Source organism: Centruroides vittatus, unplaced genomic scaffold (genome assembly GCF_030686945.1).
Source record: "Centruroides vittatus isolate TY-2023 unplaced genomic scaffold, ASM3068694v2 contig_955, whole genome shotgun sequence".
Lineage (NCBI taxonomy): Eukaryota > Metazoa > Arthropoda > Arachnida > Scorpiones > Buthidae > Centruroides > Centruroides vittatus.
The window spans coordinates 1257478-1278082 of NW_027122634.1; the positions used below are offsets into that span (position 1 = coordinate 1257478).

The 20605-nt window shown below is 23.9% G+C and overlaps 1 protein-coding gene and 2 long non-coding RNA genes across 3 annotated transcripts in view; all 3 read left to right on the forward strand.

The window, feature by feature from the left end:
- The window catches only part of LOC136985209 (ADP-ribosylation factor-like protein 5A), a 48152-nt gene extending 37293 nt beyond the window's left edge, over positions 1-10859 (forward strand). Inside the window, exon 6 of the mRNA XM_067282442.1 lies at positions 10223-10859. Within this exon, the coding sequence (XP_067138543.1) occupies positions 10223-10274 (52 nt within the window). The 3' untranslated portion in view covers positions 10275-10859. The remainder of the gene's footprint in view (positions 1-10222) is intronic.
- The window catches only part of LOC136985215 (uncharacterized), a 118576-nt gene extending 106784 nt beyond the window's left edge, over positions 1-11792 (forward strand). Inside the window, exons 2-3 of the long non-coding RNA XR_010882309.1 lie at positions 10987-11284; positions 11323-11792. This is a non-coding gene — a long non-coding RNA (uncharacterized lncRNA). The remainder of the gene's footprint in view (positions 1-10986; positions 11285-11322) is intronic.
- A 1764-nt stretch (positions 11793-13556) lies between these two features.
- On the forward strand, positions 13557-20361 carry LOC136985149 (uncharacterized). The gene is made up of 4 exons (XR_010882296.1): positions 13557-13594; positions 14022-14108; positions 19722-19856; positions 20335-20361. It is a non-coding gene; the product is annotated as an uncharacterized lncRNA (long non-coding RNA).
- Positions 20362-20605: the final 244 nt, after the last annotated feature.

A 20605-nucleotide genomic window follows, 5' to 3' on the forward strand; every position in this document is an offset into this window, starting at 1 on the left:
AAGAATTAAGAGGTATGGGCTTCATTTCTTAAGTGACTATACCTTAGAAAAATCGATGTATAGTTTTTTTCACTCAGCCAACATAGAAACAATATATAAATTGTATAATTATGTTAACAAATTTGTTGAGACCAGTCGGGAAGCATTGATCACTTGACTTAATATAATGTTAATGTACCAATAATTAACTCCCTTTGTAACAGGCTAGAGCCTAATACGAATAAAGGTTTGATTGATTGATATGCAATTTACAAATTAGGAAATCAATATGCAACAGTTATATTAAAAAGCATAGTTGATTAACATTAATTTGAGTTTAGAACTGATGCTATGGAAAAATGAAGTTTAATGGAACAAAAAATATATACTACATAAAATTTGAGTACTTTTTAACTCAAATTTGAGTTAAAAATTGAGTACTTTATATATATTTTAAGGTATATTCTTGTGAACTTGTGAATAGGGATGACACAAACAAAAGAATTAAGGAACTCATAAGAGAAACACATCTGGCAATATTAACATTGTTTTAGTTCAGCATGCTTTAGATAGAGATTTAGATGTTTTGTGGAATAAGATGCTCAGTGCTGTGCCATACTATGATGCAGAGAGGTGACAATATCAGGTGGCACCATAAGGGGGCAGCATAAAAAACATTTATGGGGCAGAATTTCAAAGACTTGCATTGTACTGAGAAAATCTACCGCATGATCCTGAAGATGTTACTATAGAAATCCTTAAAATTTGAGGACAGCTACAATGGAATAATAGATTTGAGAGAGGGCTAAAAGCTAATGTTATTAACTATTGAGACATTGATAATCTAGCCAGTCATAGCTAGTTGATAATTCATCCTGATAGTAGACTGAAAAAAGCCAAAATACTATGACTTAATAATAATTAATTATCAGTAATTTAGTTTCTATTACTAACTTTATATTATTCGATGTATTTCTCATTATATTAAGTTCTATATGTTCATATTGATAGTTTCTTATATACAGGATGGTCATAAAGTAATTTGATTAACAGTGATCTCAGGAGTATGGAAAATGGAGGAATTCATTGAAACTTTTGCAGGGTAAGTACAGGATGATGTGTGCTCATGATATAAGAAAATAGGGTAGAACATGTGTCACAGTTATGGTTAATGTAACCACGAATCAAACATTTTCAATACATACATCAGAAATTCACAATGTCATGAGATTCTGCAGGATGGAAAACAGCATAAGGTGTTAGAATGATGTGTAGAACAAAAAACAACAAATATATTGGTATTTGAACAATGGGAAGTGGGCAAGCCAATATCTGCAACAGAAAGCCTGTACACATTTGCAGATGAGTGAGAAAACAGGAGAATGTGCACTTTGTTGAATTCCATTCAACAGATGCTTTTATACCTTGCAGCTGACATCACAGTATGCTTCAGCTGCAAAGCTGCCATCCCATATATGTACAGGTCTAACCATAATTTGAAAATTTCAATGTGACACCTGATATAAGAAAGTAGGGTAGAATGAGCACATGTCATTCTGTACTTATCCTTTGTCATCCTGTACTTATCTCTATCAATGTTTACAGTGACTCTCAGTCTGTCTTAAAAGCCCTATTAAATCCCAATTGCAATAGCAACAAAATCACATATATCCAGCACCATATTAAAAATCATGTTAATAAGATAACTTTTATTTTTGTTCCTGGCCATACTGGCATACTAGGAAATGAAAAAGCTGACTTTGAGGCTAAGTCAGCTGAAAAGGACACTGACTTGGACTATACTCTCATCCCTCTCTCACGTAGCAGCCTTAAAAATTATATTCATGTCAATGCTATGCAGAAGTGGAACCAGCAATGGTTGAGCAGTAAAACTGGTAGAATAACAAGACTTTATTTTCCTAGTGTTGATAGCAGATTCTTATCACCACTTGGAGATTTAACGCTTGCTACTGCTCAACTTCTTACTGAGCATGGTAATTTTAGAAGCTACCTGGCGATGTATAAACAGGCAGAAACTGCCTTTTGCTTTTGCTCTACAGTAACCTTGACACCGTCGACCATATGATCTATTATTGTCCAATTTACAATCAAGATAGACTTATTCTGAAATTAGAAATCTTCATGCATGGTTTCAGGTGGCCATGTCCACTGGATAAGCTTGTTCAGAAGCCACTGTTTGATGCCTTTTACAATTTTGTTCAAAAAAATAGAAGAAAAGACTATTTATAATTTCTAATTTCTAGTTTTTTACTTTTTAGTTTTTACTAAAAGCCAAATTTCTAATTTTATGTTTACTTTGAATCATATATTTCGGTTTATACTCTTAGTGTTATACTCTGATAGGAGTGGTGCACTTATTTCTAATTTAAAAAAAATATATATATATATTTATTACATTTATATTAATATATATATATATATATATATTATATTTTTAAATTAGAAATAAGTGCACCACTCCTATCAGAGTATAACACTAAGAGTATAAACCAAAATATATGATTCAAAGTAAACATAAAATTAGAAATTTGGCTTTTAGTAAAAACTAAAAAGTAAAAAACTAGAAATTAGAAATTATAAATAGTCTTTTCTTCCATATTTTTTGAACAAAATTGTAAAAGGCATCAAACAGTGGCTTCTGAACAAGCTTATCCAGTGGACATGGCCACCTGAAACCACACAGGCATCCAAAATATCTAGGGCACTTGTCCTCTCAAACTACAAAAGTCAAAATTATAAAAAAGAACTATATGAGGAGTTCAATGGACAGAGAGACTAAGTGATTTAACATTATTTTCTATGAAAATTCAGAAGTGAAGAAACTAGACTTATCCAAGGCAAGGGATATATTTGGTACAATTAAGTCCATAAAAAATTTTAGGTGGGTTTTGTTCATTGCAAAGTAAGTAGGACTACAGTGTACTGTAAGCTTGCTTCTATTAGTTCAATGTAGTGTATTAATGTATTTATTTTTAAAATAAATAAATTACTTATCACTTTATAATTTTATGTATATTAGGCTATGTCACAAGAAAAACAACAGAAAGCCCATTTTGGAAATTTTGCACAGGGGCCACTCTTATGTAGTTATGCCATTGTAAATTATCAGGAAACAGTGAATTAAACATGACATTTTGTTGCTATGGGAACAATTTAAAATAAATAAATAAATATATTTATATTTATAATAATATATATATTTAATTGACACCACTCAACTGACATTATATTTATTTTTTGACAGTTTGATTTAGAGAAAATTATAAAAACTTCTAGATTCTGACTTGACTATCTTAGCACTAATGAGTAAGATAATCATAAATGACTTATTTTAAACTCCTCTCTTTACCTCTATCTGATAAATAAAAGTGTGCTTTTTATTTATTTATTTATTTATTTTTTAAACCAGAATACAGTTTAAAAAAAAAATGGTGCAAAGTACCAAAGGCACATTGTTTAAATATGCTAAATATTTTTTTTCTCAATATTCTGTGCTGAAATGGAGGTGTCTTACATACATGTGCATCTTATATGCTGTAAAATACAGTAGTATTTAAATATAACTATTTCTATTATATCAATTTATATAATAGACAGATTTATATCATATAGCTATAAATTATATCTATCACAAATCTTGATGATCTATCTTATGTCAAGATCCATGGGTGTGGTTATGATGGCTGTCAGTTAACATAAACATTGCAGGGATAATAGAACATAATATTTGATATACATGCTAGCCTGTGTGTTGTTCATTTCAATCACTATTAACAATGTATTTACTATCCATTTAACATTTTTATTTACTGGATTTATTTTACTGTCTTATTAAGTTTTTTTTTTATTTTTCCAATCTTCATTTTAAAGTTAAACATAATTCAGGTTTCAAGCTGTTTTCTTGTCATTGGAACTTCTTAGCCTGTTCTGTGTTTGAATCCATTAAGTGTTCAATATGATAAGACTATCATTATGTCGTTGGATTGAACCCTTAATGGATTCATAAAACATTTAATCAGAAATAAACAAATTGGCTCATTGAATTGTATAGTGACTGTTTGTTAAATTATTTTTATATATTTAAATATATATAATTTAAAATCCAATTTTCTGATATACAATTGATATTAATGAATGGAAAGATACTGTGTATATGCTAAGGAGACCAACTTTTTTACAATGAAAATGAGGACACACAAATTGAAAGAAAAAATATTGTAAATAAAAGAATCATTTTATTCATTGCAACAATAATACACTATAATAATCTCTACTGCATGCGTATGTGCAGTGTTGTGTTTCGGTAAGAAGTAAACAAAGCTACTTGCATGCAGCACACTCTCTCAATGTCTCCTGTGCAGAACACATGCGTTTCATAATTGCATTTTGCTGCACTGTACCAAGCCTCGGTGAACCATCATGTCAAATACAAACACATCACATCACATTACATGCAGCGGATTGGATTGGCATCAATCAAATATGGAGATTTACAGATTAGTCTTCAAATATCAAAAAGGAGGACATGTAGGAGAACACTTTTCGAGGGAGGACAGAACTTACAAAAGAAGAACTGTCCTCACTAAAGGAGGATGGTTGGTCATCTTATATATGCCCCAGTTTCTTGAATTCTTTTTGTTGATGATATTTTTAGTATCTGTCATGAAGAATTGATCTAAATTGAAGAATTCCAGTATTGCAAATTTATTTGGAGAGCTTTTGCAAAAATATGAAAGTTATGCTATTAAAAGTGGGAAGTAGGGAATTATTCCATTTCCAGCTTCTGTTTATTTCATTTATTCATTCATGTCTGTGTTTTACCATGATTGTGCAGTTTAGTGATTTTCATCACAAAATTTCACTACCATCTTGAATTTATTTTTACAGTTTATCACAGTAGGTTTATCATCTTTTATTTTCATTGTAATCCTGTTTTTACATGATGATACAGTATAAAATATGCAATTCCTATAGTTTATAGTAGAAGTTATTATACAAATCTATTCATTGCTACTACTTACAAACGTGTTGAATTGTAATATTCACTATCATACTAAAGTCGTAAATTGATGAGTAAATAAGAGTTTTGCAGTGTTTTAGTGTCATTTGGAAAACTGGAGTTATTTAAATGGACTTGGAACAAGTTAAATTTTTTTTCCTGTAAGAAATAATGAAAAACCTTATAGATATTCAAATTCTTGATGATCATAGTTTTTAGGAATGTATTAGATTTTGGATAATAGAATATGGATATATTATTACAAGATACATTGTCAATACTACAAATTTAAGAACTCAAAATGGGTTTGACTGATTAATTGCATCTGCTGAAGTCACAAGTTATTTGTACCAATATAAATTAATAAAATCTGCCATTTTACTACTTTTATAACATGTAAATTGGTTAATATAATGAAATTAGAATAGTTCTTTTAGTTATTTGGAATTGTACCAGTTAATGAATAGCAAATCCAGTTGTAGTTAATCAAATATATGAATTGGCAATGAAAATTAGTTTCATTTCTCTATTAACAAAGCTATTTTGTTTATTATTGAAATTATCTTTATTCATAACAAAATTTGCTTTAATATTTTTACTATTATTATTTTAGATTATACATAATAAATTTTATTATTAGAAAATCTCTCTTAAGGCCTATTTACAATATAACAACATTCAAAAGCTAACAGAAGTTATTAAAATATTTTTAGTATATAGATTGTATTCTAAATGTTTGTGTCAAAATTTTTACATATAATCTTCAATTCAGATGAAAATTTTTAAAATTTGAATACTTTTTGATAAGTGTAAAAAGCCGGATTATCACAATTATATAAAAATATCATCTATTGCATCATTACCTTTGTGCAATAAACACTGAGTATTGTAATAAAAATTAATGATAGTCTTTTAATTAACACACATAAAACAGTCTGTTATAAATTAAATTTATTATGATTAATTCAGGTATTGTAAGTCTTTGAAATGAAATAATAATCTATGGTATTGCTTATATGGTTTCAAAGGACATATTGCAATGTTGAAATAAATGTATGAAATTTTTTTATAAAGAAATTAGTTTTCTATATTGCTTTAAAAGCTGATTAATCAGAAATTCTTTAGAAATGGTTATTGAGGGTATTTTTATAGCTACAGAATGACACTGTTTATTTCTAAAGGATGATACAATCAGCTAGAGATTTCTGAATTCTCATTATGACATAATCTGATGTATTAAAATAGAAACAGACTTTGAATAGATATTTATATATAATTAGGTTTTATCAATAAACTTTATTAAAAGAAGAAAAAAATGCTGTTTATTGAATTCTCTTTATGTACCTTAGAACTAAAGTTGGTTTAGTTTATCTTGTAAACATATATAATTATTTAGATTTTTTTAAGTGTATATGAAGACACAAATAACGTTCTCTTTGAAGTTTCATCAAATAATAATAATTAATTTTTTTACAATATGCAAGTATTCAAATAACATCAATAACTTTAGAGTATAAACTTCTTAAAGAAATCAGTATCTATAGAAAAATAAGTATTGAAAAACTGAGTAATAATAAAATCCAGTTCTAATAAGAGATCAATAAATGTGTTTGTTTAACTTAAATTTGACATTTACTCTAGGGAGGACTGAATTTTTCTTTTAAGATGTTTAATTTCTCCCTAGAGCAAATTCATTTTTTCTGAGTTTTATTTTTCTCTTTTTGAGAAATTGTAATTCATAAGCATAATTATAAACTCTTAAAGGCAATTTATTTTTAATTGTTTTTTTTTTTAATGAACTTCAATGTTCAAAAAAACTTGTATTCATTGATAAAATTATTTTTAATTATGCAGTGTGAAAGTTTGTTGTCTATTGTAGGTTATATCAAATGTGCAATCAAAAATATTGCCAAAAGTTCTATATAAATATAGTAGAAATATTGTAACAAATTGACAATATACAGTATAATAAAAGATCAATAGGATTTGTTACAATTTGAAATAATTCTCAGATGTATTTTGAATGTTTCTTTTCATTTTTTGTGAATTGTAAATTGATATTGGTTTGAATGTGATTTATAAACTATATTTATTAACAATTCATAACATTTAAATTTAAATTTTTTGATTTGTAATGTTTTAACTTTTTACATTTGAATTGTTGAAAGTATTCTTCTCCATTATTGTTGAAGATGGCCTAAATTAAGTTGAAAATAACAGTGTTTTTTGGATGGATTAATACATTAAATTTCTGTAAATGTAGCTTTTATCTTTCCTTATAAAAAAAAAGCTGATATTCAATCATAACATAAACCATAAATTGATTGAGAAAATTACATCAAGTAAAATCTCATAACAAATATGTTTACTTCCTATATTACTATTAAACTTAAAAATTTGGTTCTAAACAACATGCATGAAAATTTTATTTATTAAATACAAATAAATTATTTACAGATAAGCAAATATTTTTGTAATCTTACAAAAAGCTTTGTAAGTGAGATGATTTGGATTTAAAAAAACATTGTATATTGATCACACGTTGTGAGAAAAAGAAATTGATGGATGTAATGCTTCTGCAAAGGTCAAGGTTTAAATTTTATTGACCATTGTTTGTTTTGTTATATAAATAAAGTTTTCTGATTTCATAACTATTTAAGGTGTTCGACTATAAAATGAATCGAAAAAATAAATGAGAAATTTAATTTAGTAATTATAATCACCGTCAAACTCATTTCATTAGTTCAAACTATGTGTGTGTGTTATGTATGGAAATTTCCTTTTGAGTTTAAGGTTAATCATTCTCTTGCTTAATATCAAATTTTAATTCAATTACAAAACTAACATTTAAATATGATTTTGATATACTTTTCTAAATGTCATAAAAATTATCTTTATGAATTAAAAACCAAACTTATTTTCAAGTATAAAAAGAAAGTTTAAAACGCATTCTATATATTTTAACAATTAGATTTTAAATTTTCTTGTGTATTTGCAATATGTATAATTTTTATTTTTCTGTAACATAAATATGAAAAATATTTATCTTTTCAAGAAAGTTAATGTCTTATATAATAAATTTATTATTACGGTACTTATGTATAATAGTTTTATTTTTTAACTTTTATGATATACTTTAATGGAATTGAAAATATTTTGTTATTTCTTTTAATGTTTAAAACTTGGCACTATATCTTAAAGTTGTAATGAAAAATAAAAATACAGCTAAATTTAAGACAATGAAATTTTTTAATAGGTGAGAAATGTATGAGTTGAAGCTGGATTGTAAGATATTCCAAAAATATTTCTTGCCTAATAAGTTTTTTTGTTTTAAATTGAAAATTATCTGATTTAAATTTTTTTGAAACACTGTACAAATTATATAGGTGATAAGCTGAAAAAATATTTATTGCATATATTAATATTAATTTTGTAGTGGATAAACTTCATAAATGTGAATTTGTTAGACTACAGCTTAATTTTTAACTTTTTATCATAGCAATCAGATAAAATTGCATAGTTATCAAATTTGAAATCATGTTATTAGTTTCAGCATAATTTAATAAATGTTTAATTATAATTTTCAAATGTTTAATCAAAAAGTTTTAACAACACTATTTGTAATAATAAAATTACAACATTGAATTCTTATATTATTTCACTGTAAATTGTTTAATGTTAAAATTCAAGATAAAAATTAAAGACAATATTTAGTTTTTATGAAAAATCTGAGACCAAAAAAATCTTACTTACAAATGAAATTTTTGAAACTTAAATACAGCCATATCTTTAATCTTGATTAAAATTTGTTAGGACAATGCAATTATAAACCTTTAGGATGTAAAGTATAATTGTAAAAATATAGAATGACAACAGAAATTCCAAAAACAATATATTTAGATGCAGTTATTACTAATTTGAAAAATTGGCAAATTTTTTTTTGTTTTTTGAATAGTATGGTCATATACAAAACAACAGCATTAAGTGTCAAGATATTTGTGGCAAATTTCTTGTGACACCTAATTAAAAGTAATCAATAGCTATTTTATATTTTTATGCATTTTTTTAAATAATATAGTGGCTTTATTTATTTATTAAAATGAAAGGCATGGTAAAAATAAAAATCAGAATATTGTAAAAGATGGATTTAAATATATTTATTAAAATTAAATTAAATGTTTTAGATATCTGAATGTGACTACATTAGATTTTGTTTTTATTCCACTTTCACTTATAATTTCTTCTTTTCTTTTATTTTAATAGTGGATAATAATATAAGCTAGATTCTAAGAATGAACCTAGTTAGTCATAAATCAATTAAACTGAATGCTCAATTCTGAGCTTCTGTGTGATAAAATGAAATGCCTAGATTTTCATGTTCATATTACGAATAAAATATGTATGCTTTTGATTCATCACTATATAATGGGCATATTATAATAGAATTGTTTATGAATTTATTCATAAAACAAATATGATAGCAATTATCATGAAAAAATAGAGTGGATTTAAATTTTGATTGTATCATTTGATATATTGGATGTTCTATACTATAAATCTTATTGATGTTAAACTGTAATACTTGAGCATTTTATTGATTAAATCAATATTTAATTTTGTAATGATTTAATTATAAAAATGTTTAATTTTTTTAAAAATTTTTAATGATTTTCAATATGGAGACTCTCCTTTCTTATCAATCTTTTTTTCTTAAAAGAGAACATCCATGAAATCACTTAATTTTGAAAATATTCTTGTTGATGAATAAAACACTTATAAAAAATTTTTAAACTGTCATAAAGTTATTTTAAAATATCTAAGTAAAATTCAATATACTTTCTACAAATATGTAGTACTTAATTTTATTGAAGGATTATCGTACAGTTGAAACCATTATTGCCTTATTTGCCTCTTAAAATGCATTTCAGCTCCTGTATGATAACAGTTTAATAAACTTATGTACTACATATTTGTAGAAAGTTCATTGTATTATATAGAAAAAGCAATTAAGGGTTAATTGATAAATTTAAGAAAAAATTATTTTATATATAATCCATTTTCTATTCATTAAAATGACTTTTTGTAAGAGAATAAGATTAAATTTATTTCTAATTCCTTATTTAAAAATTAAAGCATTTTTTGTAATAATTTTTATTGGCCAAAATTTTTAATTATCTTAGAAGTATATATTATTACAAATGAACATAATTTATTATATTTCAGATTATATCAAGGACTAGACTGGGTGTATTTGCAAATGAAGAATAAGAAATGAATATTCATGCATATTATGGGAAAAATTCTACTGAAGAAATCAACTCTGAATGTGTGTAAGGATAAGTTATGTATTATAAGTAAATTGTTGAATACAGGGCTTGTGAACTTTACATTTATTCATCAATGAATGGCCAGTTTTGTACTCTTAAATTGTTTAACAATGTAATATGTATTTGCCAGTTACCTGACATCATTTCATCATGGAATCCTTTAAATTACTAAATCTTCAATGATCATTCTACAAAATGATTTAATATATATAGACAAAACTACATTTCAGCTTTAATTAAAAAAAACAATTCATATAAATCTCTAACACATTGAGGAATACTTTCATCCAGTATCAAATTTTTTTAAATCAATAATTTTTGAAGTTTTATAATTATGAAATTTTTAAAGACAATATTTGAGATTAGATAAAATTTTGCAAGTAGACTTCCATTTCTCATAGATTCATGAATTAGCAGCCCCTTTTCTGAGAGATTTCTTTTACAAAAGATAGAACAAAACTCAAATTTATACATAAGAAGTCTTCAAATGATATAGCCTTCTGTATATAAAAAGTAACCTGAGATATTAAAAATTACAAGAAACAAAAAACATGTTGATATATATACTAAAAGATTTTGGTCGATTTACTATAGAAGGGGCCAAATCATAAAGTTAAAACATTTGAAATGGACTATATAAATAACATAAATAAATTCAAGAAATGAAATTTTTATATGTAGCTATCAATAAAATATGATGTATTGTTAAACCATTTAAGAATTTTCATCGCTTAAAATGCTCTTTCAAAATTGTATGTTGTACATACATTATTTGTGTATTTCCAATAGAAGTGAAAATAATGAATATATCTAGTGACATTGACGATCAATATATTTCAAGTGAAAATATTTAAAACATATAGGACAAATGATTTTAAAACTGAATAATTTGTAAATTCTATACATTAAGTTAAAATCAATGGAATGGATTATTTACAACTGGATGCTTAAATTTATTGTAAATGAATATATGGTGATAAACTTCTGCTGGGCAAGAATATGATTTATATGGTGATACAAAATGATGGTACAGAAGTGTGTACATAACTTGAAATTTCCCATACATAATGTATCAGTTAACTCTTATTACCTGTATCAAGATAATATGCATATACTGGTGCTTGTTAAAGAGTGATATAAAAAAAAATTTTCAATCTAAAAATGATAATTTTCTGTTTGTATAAATTCTCATTTTTAGATTTTGATTTGGCATTATCAAAAAACTAATTTATTATAAAGTTTTTAAATTAAAAAATTTTTGAAACAAATACACACACAAATTGTATATTGAATATTATTTTTTGACTGATATTTTCATTAAAAGCAATAAAAATTGTAAATATTTATAGTTTTCAAAACTAAAAAGAAACTTTTTTATATGTTCTTTATACTTGTATTTTATTTCAGATATTCAAATTTGGAATAATTAATTCCGAGCATGATTGAAGTTTTGTAACGAAATAAAGTTAGATTTTAACATGTGTGTTGTTTTTTCTGTAGTAAAAAATTTTTAAAATTATTTGCTATCCTTTTTCAAATATTAATAAAATCAGTACAGAGATGAGAAGTCTTTTCTGACTTTTAGTATTGTGATAAAATATGAAATCTTTTTACATACCTGTTTTTCTTTACTTTTTAGATATTACTTGTTCCTAAGCTATGTTTCAGTTAATTTACTTCTTGTAATATTTTTTATCATATGCTTTATTGTGATTTTCTGTTTATAATGATTATTTAACTTATGCAATCAGCAATTCAAGTTGTAGCCTTCTGATTAAAAATGTTTAACTTCTGTTTGTATAGAGTCAGCTCAAAAATTAAAGATGGATTGTTCTTATTCCTCTTCCATTCTAAAAATTATATTCTTGTAAAAATCTGTGCTTTAAATTGTCTTATTTCTTTTTATCATCTAAAATTCTTGAAAAGCCCTTAACCAAAATGGCAAAAAAATTCAAATTAATAGCTAGATTTTTTTTGAAATTGTTATAATTTATATATAGTCTAAGTTCCAGTACAACTCTACTTTCTTTTATTTTCAGTCTAAAACAAGCTTTACAAATGTACTATAAATGACAAGTCAGACATATAATAATTTTTCACTTTCTGGTAATTTGCACGAAGTGTATCTGACTTGTATAAGTGTATCAAATGTGAAATATAGGTCTAGTATAATTATTTTTCAAACAAATGAAAAAAAAATACATATCAAAAATACTACTACTACTACTACATATAATTTTCTGCAAAAATTCCATAATAAATCTAAGTAATGTGACTTAAAATTGAACTAAACAAAATGAACCAAATTAATATTGACAGAAATAGATGGTCTGCAAATGTAAAGTTCGTGAAATCAAATTACCTATAATTTTTTTGTTTGTTTGTTTATTATAGTTTCTATATGAATTATTTTAAAAGATTAAACTTATAAAAAAAATTATTGTTCAACAATTTTATATTTTTAACAGTTTAATATTTTTTGTTTTGTCTTCTATTAACTTCTGTAAGAAAATAAAAAATTTTAACTTGAGAAACTTTGAAACATATTTTTACAAAAATTTTTTCTTGGGTCATACATCAAAATCAAGCTTGTATAACAGGTGTAATTTTTTAATGTGTTATATGTTAAAAATCAATATTCCATCCATAAAACAAGTTTTATTTTGGAGATTTTTACAGACAGCTTATAAAAGTAATTTATTATTTTTCATTTTAAAAAATTTGCTACTTTCTTTATAGTTTTGCATAAAAACAATTTTAACTTCATATAATGCAAATTAAATATGATTTATATAATTCACACCAAAGCTCTAAATTTACGATTATTTTAAAATATTTTATACATATTTTATGACAAATGATTTATTTTTCTACTTCCTAATATAATTTTTGTTCAATTTCTGTTAAAAAAATGACGGTAAATATATCCTTTACCAAAAAAAATTAAATGAATATAAGTTAAAAACCAATATTAAAATAAAACTCTAGTAATTTAAAATATTCAGTTTCCTATTAGTATGTGTAGGTTTGGAATCATAAATAATAATTTAAAATATCCGTTTGAATAAACTACATTATTTTTCTATTTGAATTTATTAATATTCTTAATTTTTTATTTCAACTTTAAAACTTTTAATATAAATTCTTGGAATAATAACCTCTTATGTATTAATTTTTAAATATTTAATTAAGAGAATTGAAGACAAATTGCAAAATATTTAGAACTGGAAGAATAATTTATAAAAATTTAAAATTGAATAAAGTTTAAGTAATTAGAATAAATTTATATATAAAAATTTATGAATAATTATGTTTATCATCTGCAAAAGAATCTCTTTAAAATAAGTTCTGTTCTCTAAGATTCTTTTTTCAGAAGAAAAAAATATATATTTTTAATAGAATTTTAACACTCTCACATACTGTAATTATTAATAAGATGGTAACATTCAACTATTTAGAATCTTTTGCAAATATAAAAATATCAAATGACTAGAAATTTGCATAATTTAATAATTTACTTTCATAATGTTTTGAGTTGAGAAAGAAAATGAAATAATAATCCTTTTTACATAAACAGTCTTTTACTGTTTTTTAATTTAAAAATTTAATAATTGTCTATATATTAATAAATTAGTTAAATATGATTTAATACAAAATTTGCATTTTCATAATAATTTCCGATTTATTTCACTCAGGCGTGATTTGACATTTCTGGAAAATATAGGAGTTGAGAGAAAATCTCAATCTAAGATCTGATAAAGACGAGAGACATCATTTCTCTGGTATGGTTACCGCTTCTACATAGATTTATAGGAATTTTTCACAATTAGATTTAGAGAAAATCAAAATTTAAACATTTCAATCATAGGACGAGTAGTAATTACAGTTCCCTATACTTAAACAAATGAAGCAAACGTTCGTCCAAGTAATTGAAATCGCTTTAAACTATAGCAATTACATGTCTTTCACGCCACAATAACAATTTGTGGATTTGTTTCGTACGAAGATTTGTTTTTCCGGATTGTATAATCAGAACTCTTCAACGTCAAGATTAACATTTAAGCTAAACTAATCACAACAGTCGCATTTGTGCGAAAAGAATTAAGAGAATAATGTAGTGCAATTTTCTGAAATTGGACTTGTCAGCATTATGTATAAAACGCAATCGCCAACATTTCATCCGCTCAGCTTAACTCATTGTTCTATATTAACCTCCATTCTAACACTATGACATTCTGTGCAATTTAACACTAATCTCTCCTCTCCTCCTTTTCTCTCTCTCTCTCTCTCTTGACAAACTTAACTTTGCTTTGTTAATAATTCCTCATTTTTCTTACTTAATGCGTTAATTTCGAAATTATCAAAATGAAAATTTCTCCGTTAACAAATTGAGATTTTACTACTTATTTATATATTTTATTCTCTCTTTTTTTTAATATATAAATTATTAATTTAAATTTAAAACTAAAACACAGCACGAAATATTCTTTTTTAAATTAACATTTTATATATTTTAATACGCGAAATTTATATAAAAATAATATAATCGATAATATATATATATATATGGTATATTTATGAATTTTATAATAAATTTAAATCTAATCTTTTTTTTTAAGATTTAAATATTTATTAGATTTTATTTATTTATTTTATTGGTAAAAGGATTTTTCGAGTATTCTTTATTAAATTTCTAAAAAAATATATCTCAAATTTTTGATTTTTTAAAAAAATTACTTTTTTCTTTTTCAACAAAATTTTTGATTTTTCTAAAAAAAAATCCAAAATTTTAATTAAAAGTAAATATATTTTTGATATTGGAAACTTGAATTAAATCAAAAATATTTTGTTAAAAATAGAATTTTTAAACGGAAAAAATGTAAGTTATTTTAAGGTAGATATTTGGTTTTATATATAATTTTTTGAAAAAATTACTACTAGTGTGATTTTATTAAATTTTTTATTTAAAAAAAATTTAAAAATACTGGAGACTTCCTAAAATAGTTTTTTTTAATAAATATATAAATTTGCGACATATTTCTTTGCATAAAAGTTTGCCTTTCGAGAACAATTCATAATGCCATTAACAGATCCAGGACTGGTTCAAAGAATGTTCTTGGTGTTGAAATGCAAGTCTTCCCCCCGTTCTAGGTAATACTTAATTAGCGAGTATTCATTTTTGACAGACTTCACCTTCATAGAAACATTATAGAAGGATATTAACAAAGCAAAGTTTTGAAATTATAAACTTCAGAGTCGCTAGATAGGCACCACTCATATTTCTATTGAAATACAAGTCCTTTGTCACCGGTCTTTTAAGTATTGTTTTCGGGATATATTTCATCAATAATGGATGCAATTATTAAGGCCGAAAATGTAAACTAAATAATTATGCAGTTCGTATATATTAAATTACAGGTTTACGAGTTTAAAACCGTACGCCATTGGATTTTCAAGTTTTCTATACAAATTTACGAGCTTAAATTGATCCCGTAAACATTCTGTATAGTTAAGATTAATTAAAGAACTATAGACATTGATGAAACAATAACTGTTGATACTTTCGAATATTTTCCATCTGTTAAGAGGAAAATTACAAAAAAAAAAAAAAATTCTCCGAGTAATACCTTTATAACACTCACTGGCGATTCTTTAATGATTTTTAGAGTGATTAGAAACGTTAATATAGGAGAGAAAAAAAGGATAAAGCATCGATGAAATTAACAGATATTTACCTCAGTGTATATAATTTTTAATATTTTTGGTCATTGTTAAGACGAAAATTATATAAGACGTGTCTTTATTTTGTATCAATATCACTAGCAATTCTTAATTTTTCAAGATGATGCGCTTAGAAACAGTTAATTTATGAGAATTTTTGTCTTTTTTCCTCTCTCCCAAGGAAAAAAAAAAGGGAAAAATGCATTTATTATATAACAATCAATCCCTTAGAGATTCATTTTGAAGTTTACAGCTTTATTTTTTTAATATAACATCAATTTTAGAAGGGAGAAAAAAAATCTGTCAACTTGTGAATAATTCTACATAAGGATACACAGAAAATAGATATTGATAATAAATTTTCAAATATGATAATAAATTTATAAACGAAATTAAATAAATTTTATTATTATTATTATTTTTAAGCTTCTCAAATATAATTTATTTTTTATTTGATGATAGACTTTTTCAATATTCTTGTATCTTTAAATAATAAAAAGAAATCAAAAAAGTTGAAAAATTTTTCTATGAAAAGTATTATATTTCTATTAGTTAAAACTTTAAAAATTAATTATCGGAAATCTGTAAGAAGAAAAGGAAGGAAAAAAAATTAATTAAATTGTTCAATAATTAAAGCAAGAAATTGGATATTTAATTTTTTAAATGGATAAAAAAAACTGGAAATTTTTTTTAAGTATAAAATATAAATTTTAATTAAATTTAATATAGAGAGACATTTAAGAATAAAAAAAAACACAAGTTTAAAAATTAATTCAATAAAAATTCCAAAAACCCCCTCAAAAAATTGGATTAAATTGAAATTAACTTAATCATTATTTTCGAAAATTTTTGTTTCATGAACTGACTACAAACACATGAAAATTTAATCGAATAAATTTATAATTACGTTTAAATATAATAAAAGTGTCACAATTTAAACTTTAATTATAAATATTTATATAATTTTATCGAATAAAAATTCTTAATTAATAAAATATTTTCTATAAAAGAGAGAGTGTTTCAGGACAAAACAAAAATTGATAAAAGTTATTTTTAAAATATTGAATATAAATAAAAATTCTTTTATTATGTTAATTTATCTTTTGTATATTTTGAAGAGATTTTTTTTTTTATTTTTTAAATAATTTTTGCTCACTTATTTCCTCTTATAAATCATTTTATAATAATAATAATTATAATTATTATTTTTTAAATATATTTCAAATGTTGAAACACGTCTCATTCGATCATTCTTTAATTAAAAAAATGAATTTTTCTTTAAAAAAACATAATGATTAAAATATAATTGTGATCGAGTTTTTTCATAAAGATCAAAGAAAAACTATCTGTCAAGTATATTTTTTAATGCAACAGTTTTTTTTTAATTTTATATTTTTATAAAAATACTTTATATACATACAAAAAAAATGTTTTTTTCGTTTAATTTTCGGTTTTCTTTTCTCCAATATAATTTTCCATCTCGTTTTCTTAGGTTTTCATCTATCCTCTTGTTTGAATATTTAGTTTTACCTCAATTTCCAAGTAGAACACTTCCTGATAGCAACTTGTGCTTTGCTGGAGTGTCTCCAAAATTCCAATCAATCACCTTTCACTTCGAATTTTGTTCCCATGTCTTGATCTTCCCTCCTCTTCTCCTCTTTCCAATTAAGTTTTTCCTCGAAACCTTATTTCCGTTGTTGTCGAATAATCTATAATACGCTTAAATTTCTTATTTAAAAATAATAAGTATATATAGTTACTTTAAAATTATAATAAATTTAACATATAATACTTTCTTTACCATATTTACACGATTAAGTTATAAAAGCGGGGAATGTGTAAACTTTGCCAAAGATTTGACGTGAAATCAATCAATCACAACGATCATGTGACCTTTATCAATCAATTCTTAACAATAATTGCTTGTCAATTTTCTTAAAAATAATGTAGCTAAACCGAAATAGTTTTTTTTTTCTTTATAAAAATAATAAAAAAAGATATTAATCTTATATATATATATATAATATATAATTTATTATTTTTTTTTCTTAGATATCCTTCAACTGTATTCTTCAATATTGAAAACATATTTTAATAGGCGTTACTTTAGGGAATATTTATCATCTTAAAGTGAGGTAATTTAAGTTAAATATTCCCTGATTAAGTTTTCTTAACGGTGAATAGACAAACACGTCAGTAAAATTCGAGAAATAATTGTTATTAGATGATTAACAAAGTTGAGGATAGAAAGTCTGTTCAATATTATTACCATTGACTGCATTTACATTTAGAAAATTATCGTTGAACATATGAAATTTTGAGTAATTTACGAATATAATGAATATTAATCTCGCTTGTAGAATGTTGTTCTTGATTATAAACGCTTAAGAGATTTCGTCTTCAAATTATCGATTGGAGACGAAAATGTCATTATGAAAGCAAAACGTTTGATAAATTTTCTCCTTCCGACCGACTTCAAATAATAATAATAATTATCATTATTATTATTATGTCACTGTTAGAAAATATTCTTAAAAATTAAATAATTTAATTTTTTAAATGTTTTTATTAATAAAAAGTTTTAATATTTGTATAATTATAATAATAATAGAAAAAAAATAGATACACTTATTAAGATTTTTTATTAAGAACTTTCTAATAGAAAAATTATTAATTTTTTTGTTTTTTAAAATGTAATTTAAATACAGTGTATATAATTTTAAAAATAATTAAAAATTTACTTTTCTATTTAATTTTAATCAATTTTTTTTTCGATTTTTTAAAAGAAAAATAAGGAAAAAATTGTACAGAAAAGAGAAAACTGTTAAGTATAATCTGAATTACGGTTATAATTCAGGATTCATTATAATTTAAAAGTATCCTAAATTTTGAAAATAGGATAATTCAGAAATTGAATTATTTTTATCCCGAATTTCAAGAAAATTCACGATAAAAATAAAGGTAAATATTTGAAAAATTACAATAAAATTTTTATAATTAGTTAAAAATTATTCAAATTTTAAAAAGTGATTTGAAAAGATAAAAATATTTGGTTAATGTAATCCTTGGTGCCAAGATGGCGGCTCGTCTCTGATTCCAGCAAGGAAACAGTGGGACACAAGTTTTAACCTAACCTAACCTATTCTAATAATTTGGTTGCTAATAATTATGGTAATTTATTAGAATAGGTTAAGTTAGGTTAGGTTAGGTTAGAACGTGTGTCCCACTGTTTCCTTGCTGGAATCAGAGACGAGCCGCCATCTTGGCACCAAGGTTTACATTAACCAAATATTTAAATGGATTTTAAAGTATAAAATAATACCAAAATATTAAGAACTTTCTAAATTATACTTTTAACACAGAAAGAAAATATGATTGAAAATGTTAATTTTTAAAAAGAATACTTTAACTTGAATAATTATTGTTTAAATTTTATTAAATATTAATTTTTGTATAAAAATAATTATATAGGCCTATATATTATTAATAAATAATATGTAATTTAAAAATCAAGTAAATACTGTATAATTATTAAATTTTAAATAAATCTTATAATTTATTTTTTTAAATTCTTTTCATCAATAAAAAAATTTCTCATATTATTTAAAAACATTTAAAATTTCCTTAATTAACATTATTAAATTATAATAAATTTGTGTTTATTTTTTAAGCAGTTAAAAGCATGAAAATAGTAAATAAAAGGAGTGAAATTGTAGAATCTTTGCAATTTGAAGCGATTATTTTTATTATTATTAAACAAAAGCAAATTTTAGTTCGGATGAAAGATTGAGAATCGAGAAAATAATTATGTAAGTTCCGTTGAGATTGTAATTAATATTAATGAGAAATAATTAATTCTTCTGCCATCTGTCATAATAACTGAGATACAAATTTGCCTTTTGTTAACTCGTCTTCTTTAAATGATTTCGAATTTATCTTTTATAATTTCTAAACAATACAGTGTTTCTAATTATCATTTTTCTAACTACATTCATTAAAAATTTTATAACATTATAACTATAAATTATTAAAGTTATAATTCGTGACGGGGGAAAAAAACTCGTGGTTTAAATTACTTTTTACACAATAAATTTGACTAAATTCGAGCTTTATTCTTGTTGTTTATCTTCAATAATTTGTTGATATATTTTTTTATATTAAGTTTTACAATCAATGATGGGAATTAATCGAGATATTTTTTGATATATTACAAAAAAGTCTAAAAAAATAGATTTAATCTCTTGATGGAAAGATCATCAGACTCACTTTTTTTTAACTTTTATCTAGATTGGTTTCCGACATGAATATTCTCCCTCCCCAAAACTACTGTTCATAAAGTATGTATATACATATAAGGGGAAAAGAGGATAACGTGAGTAGCAACAATAATAATATTAAAGTTGTTTAAAGAAATTCTCCATAAATATTAATGTTTGTATGAATTTTATAATATTTAAATATTACCAACTACATGAAGTTAAAGAGAAAGTTGCATGTCATTAACATAAAAAATCGTTTCGAACGGGGATTAGTATTATGTTCTTGTAACTTAATAATA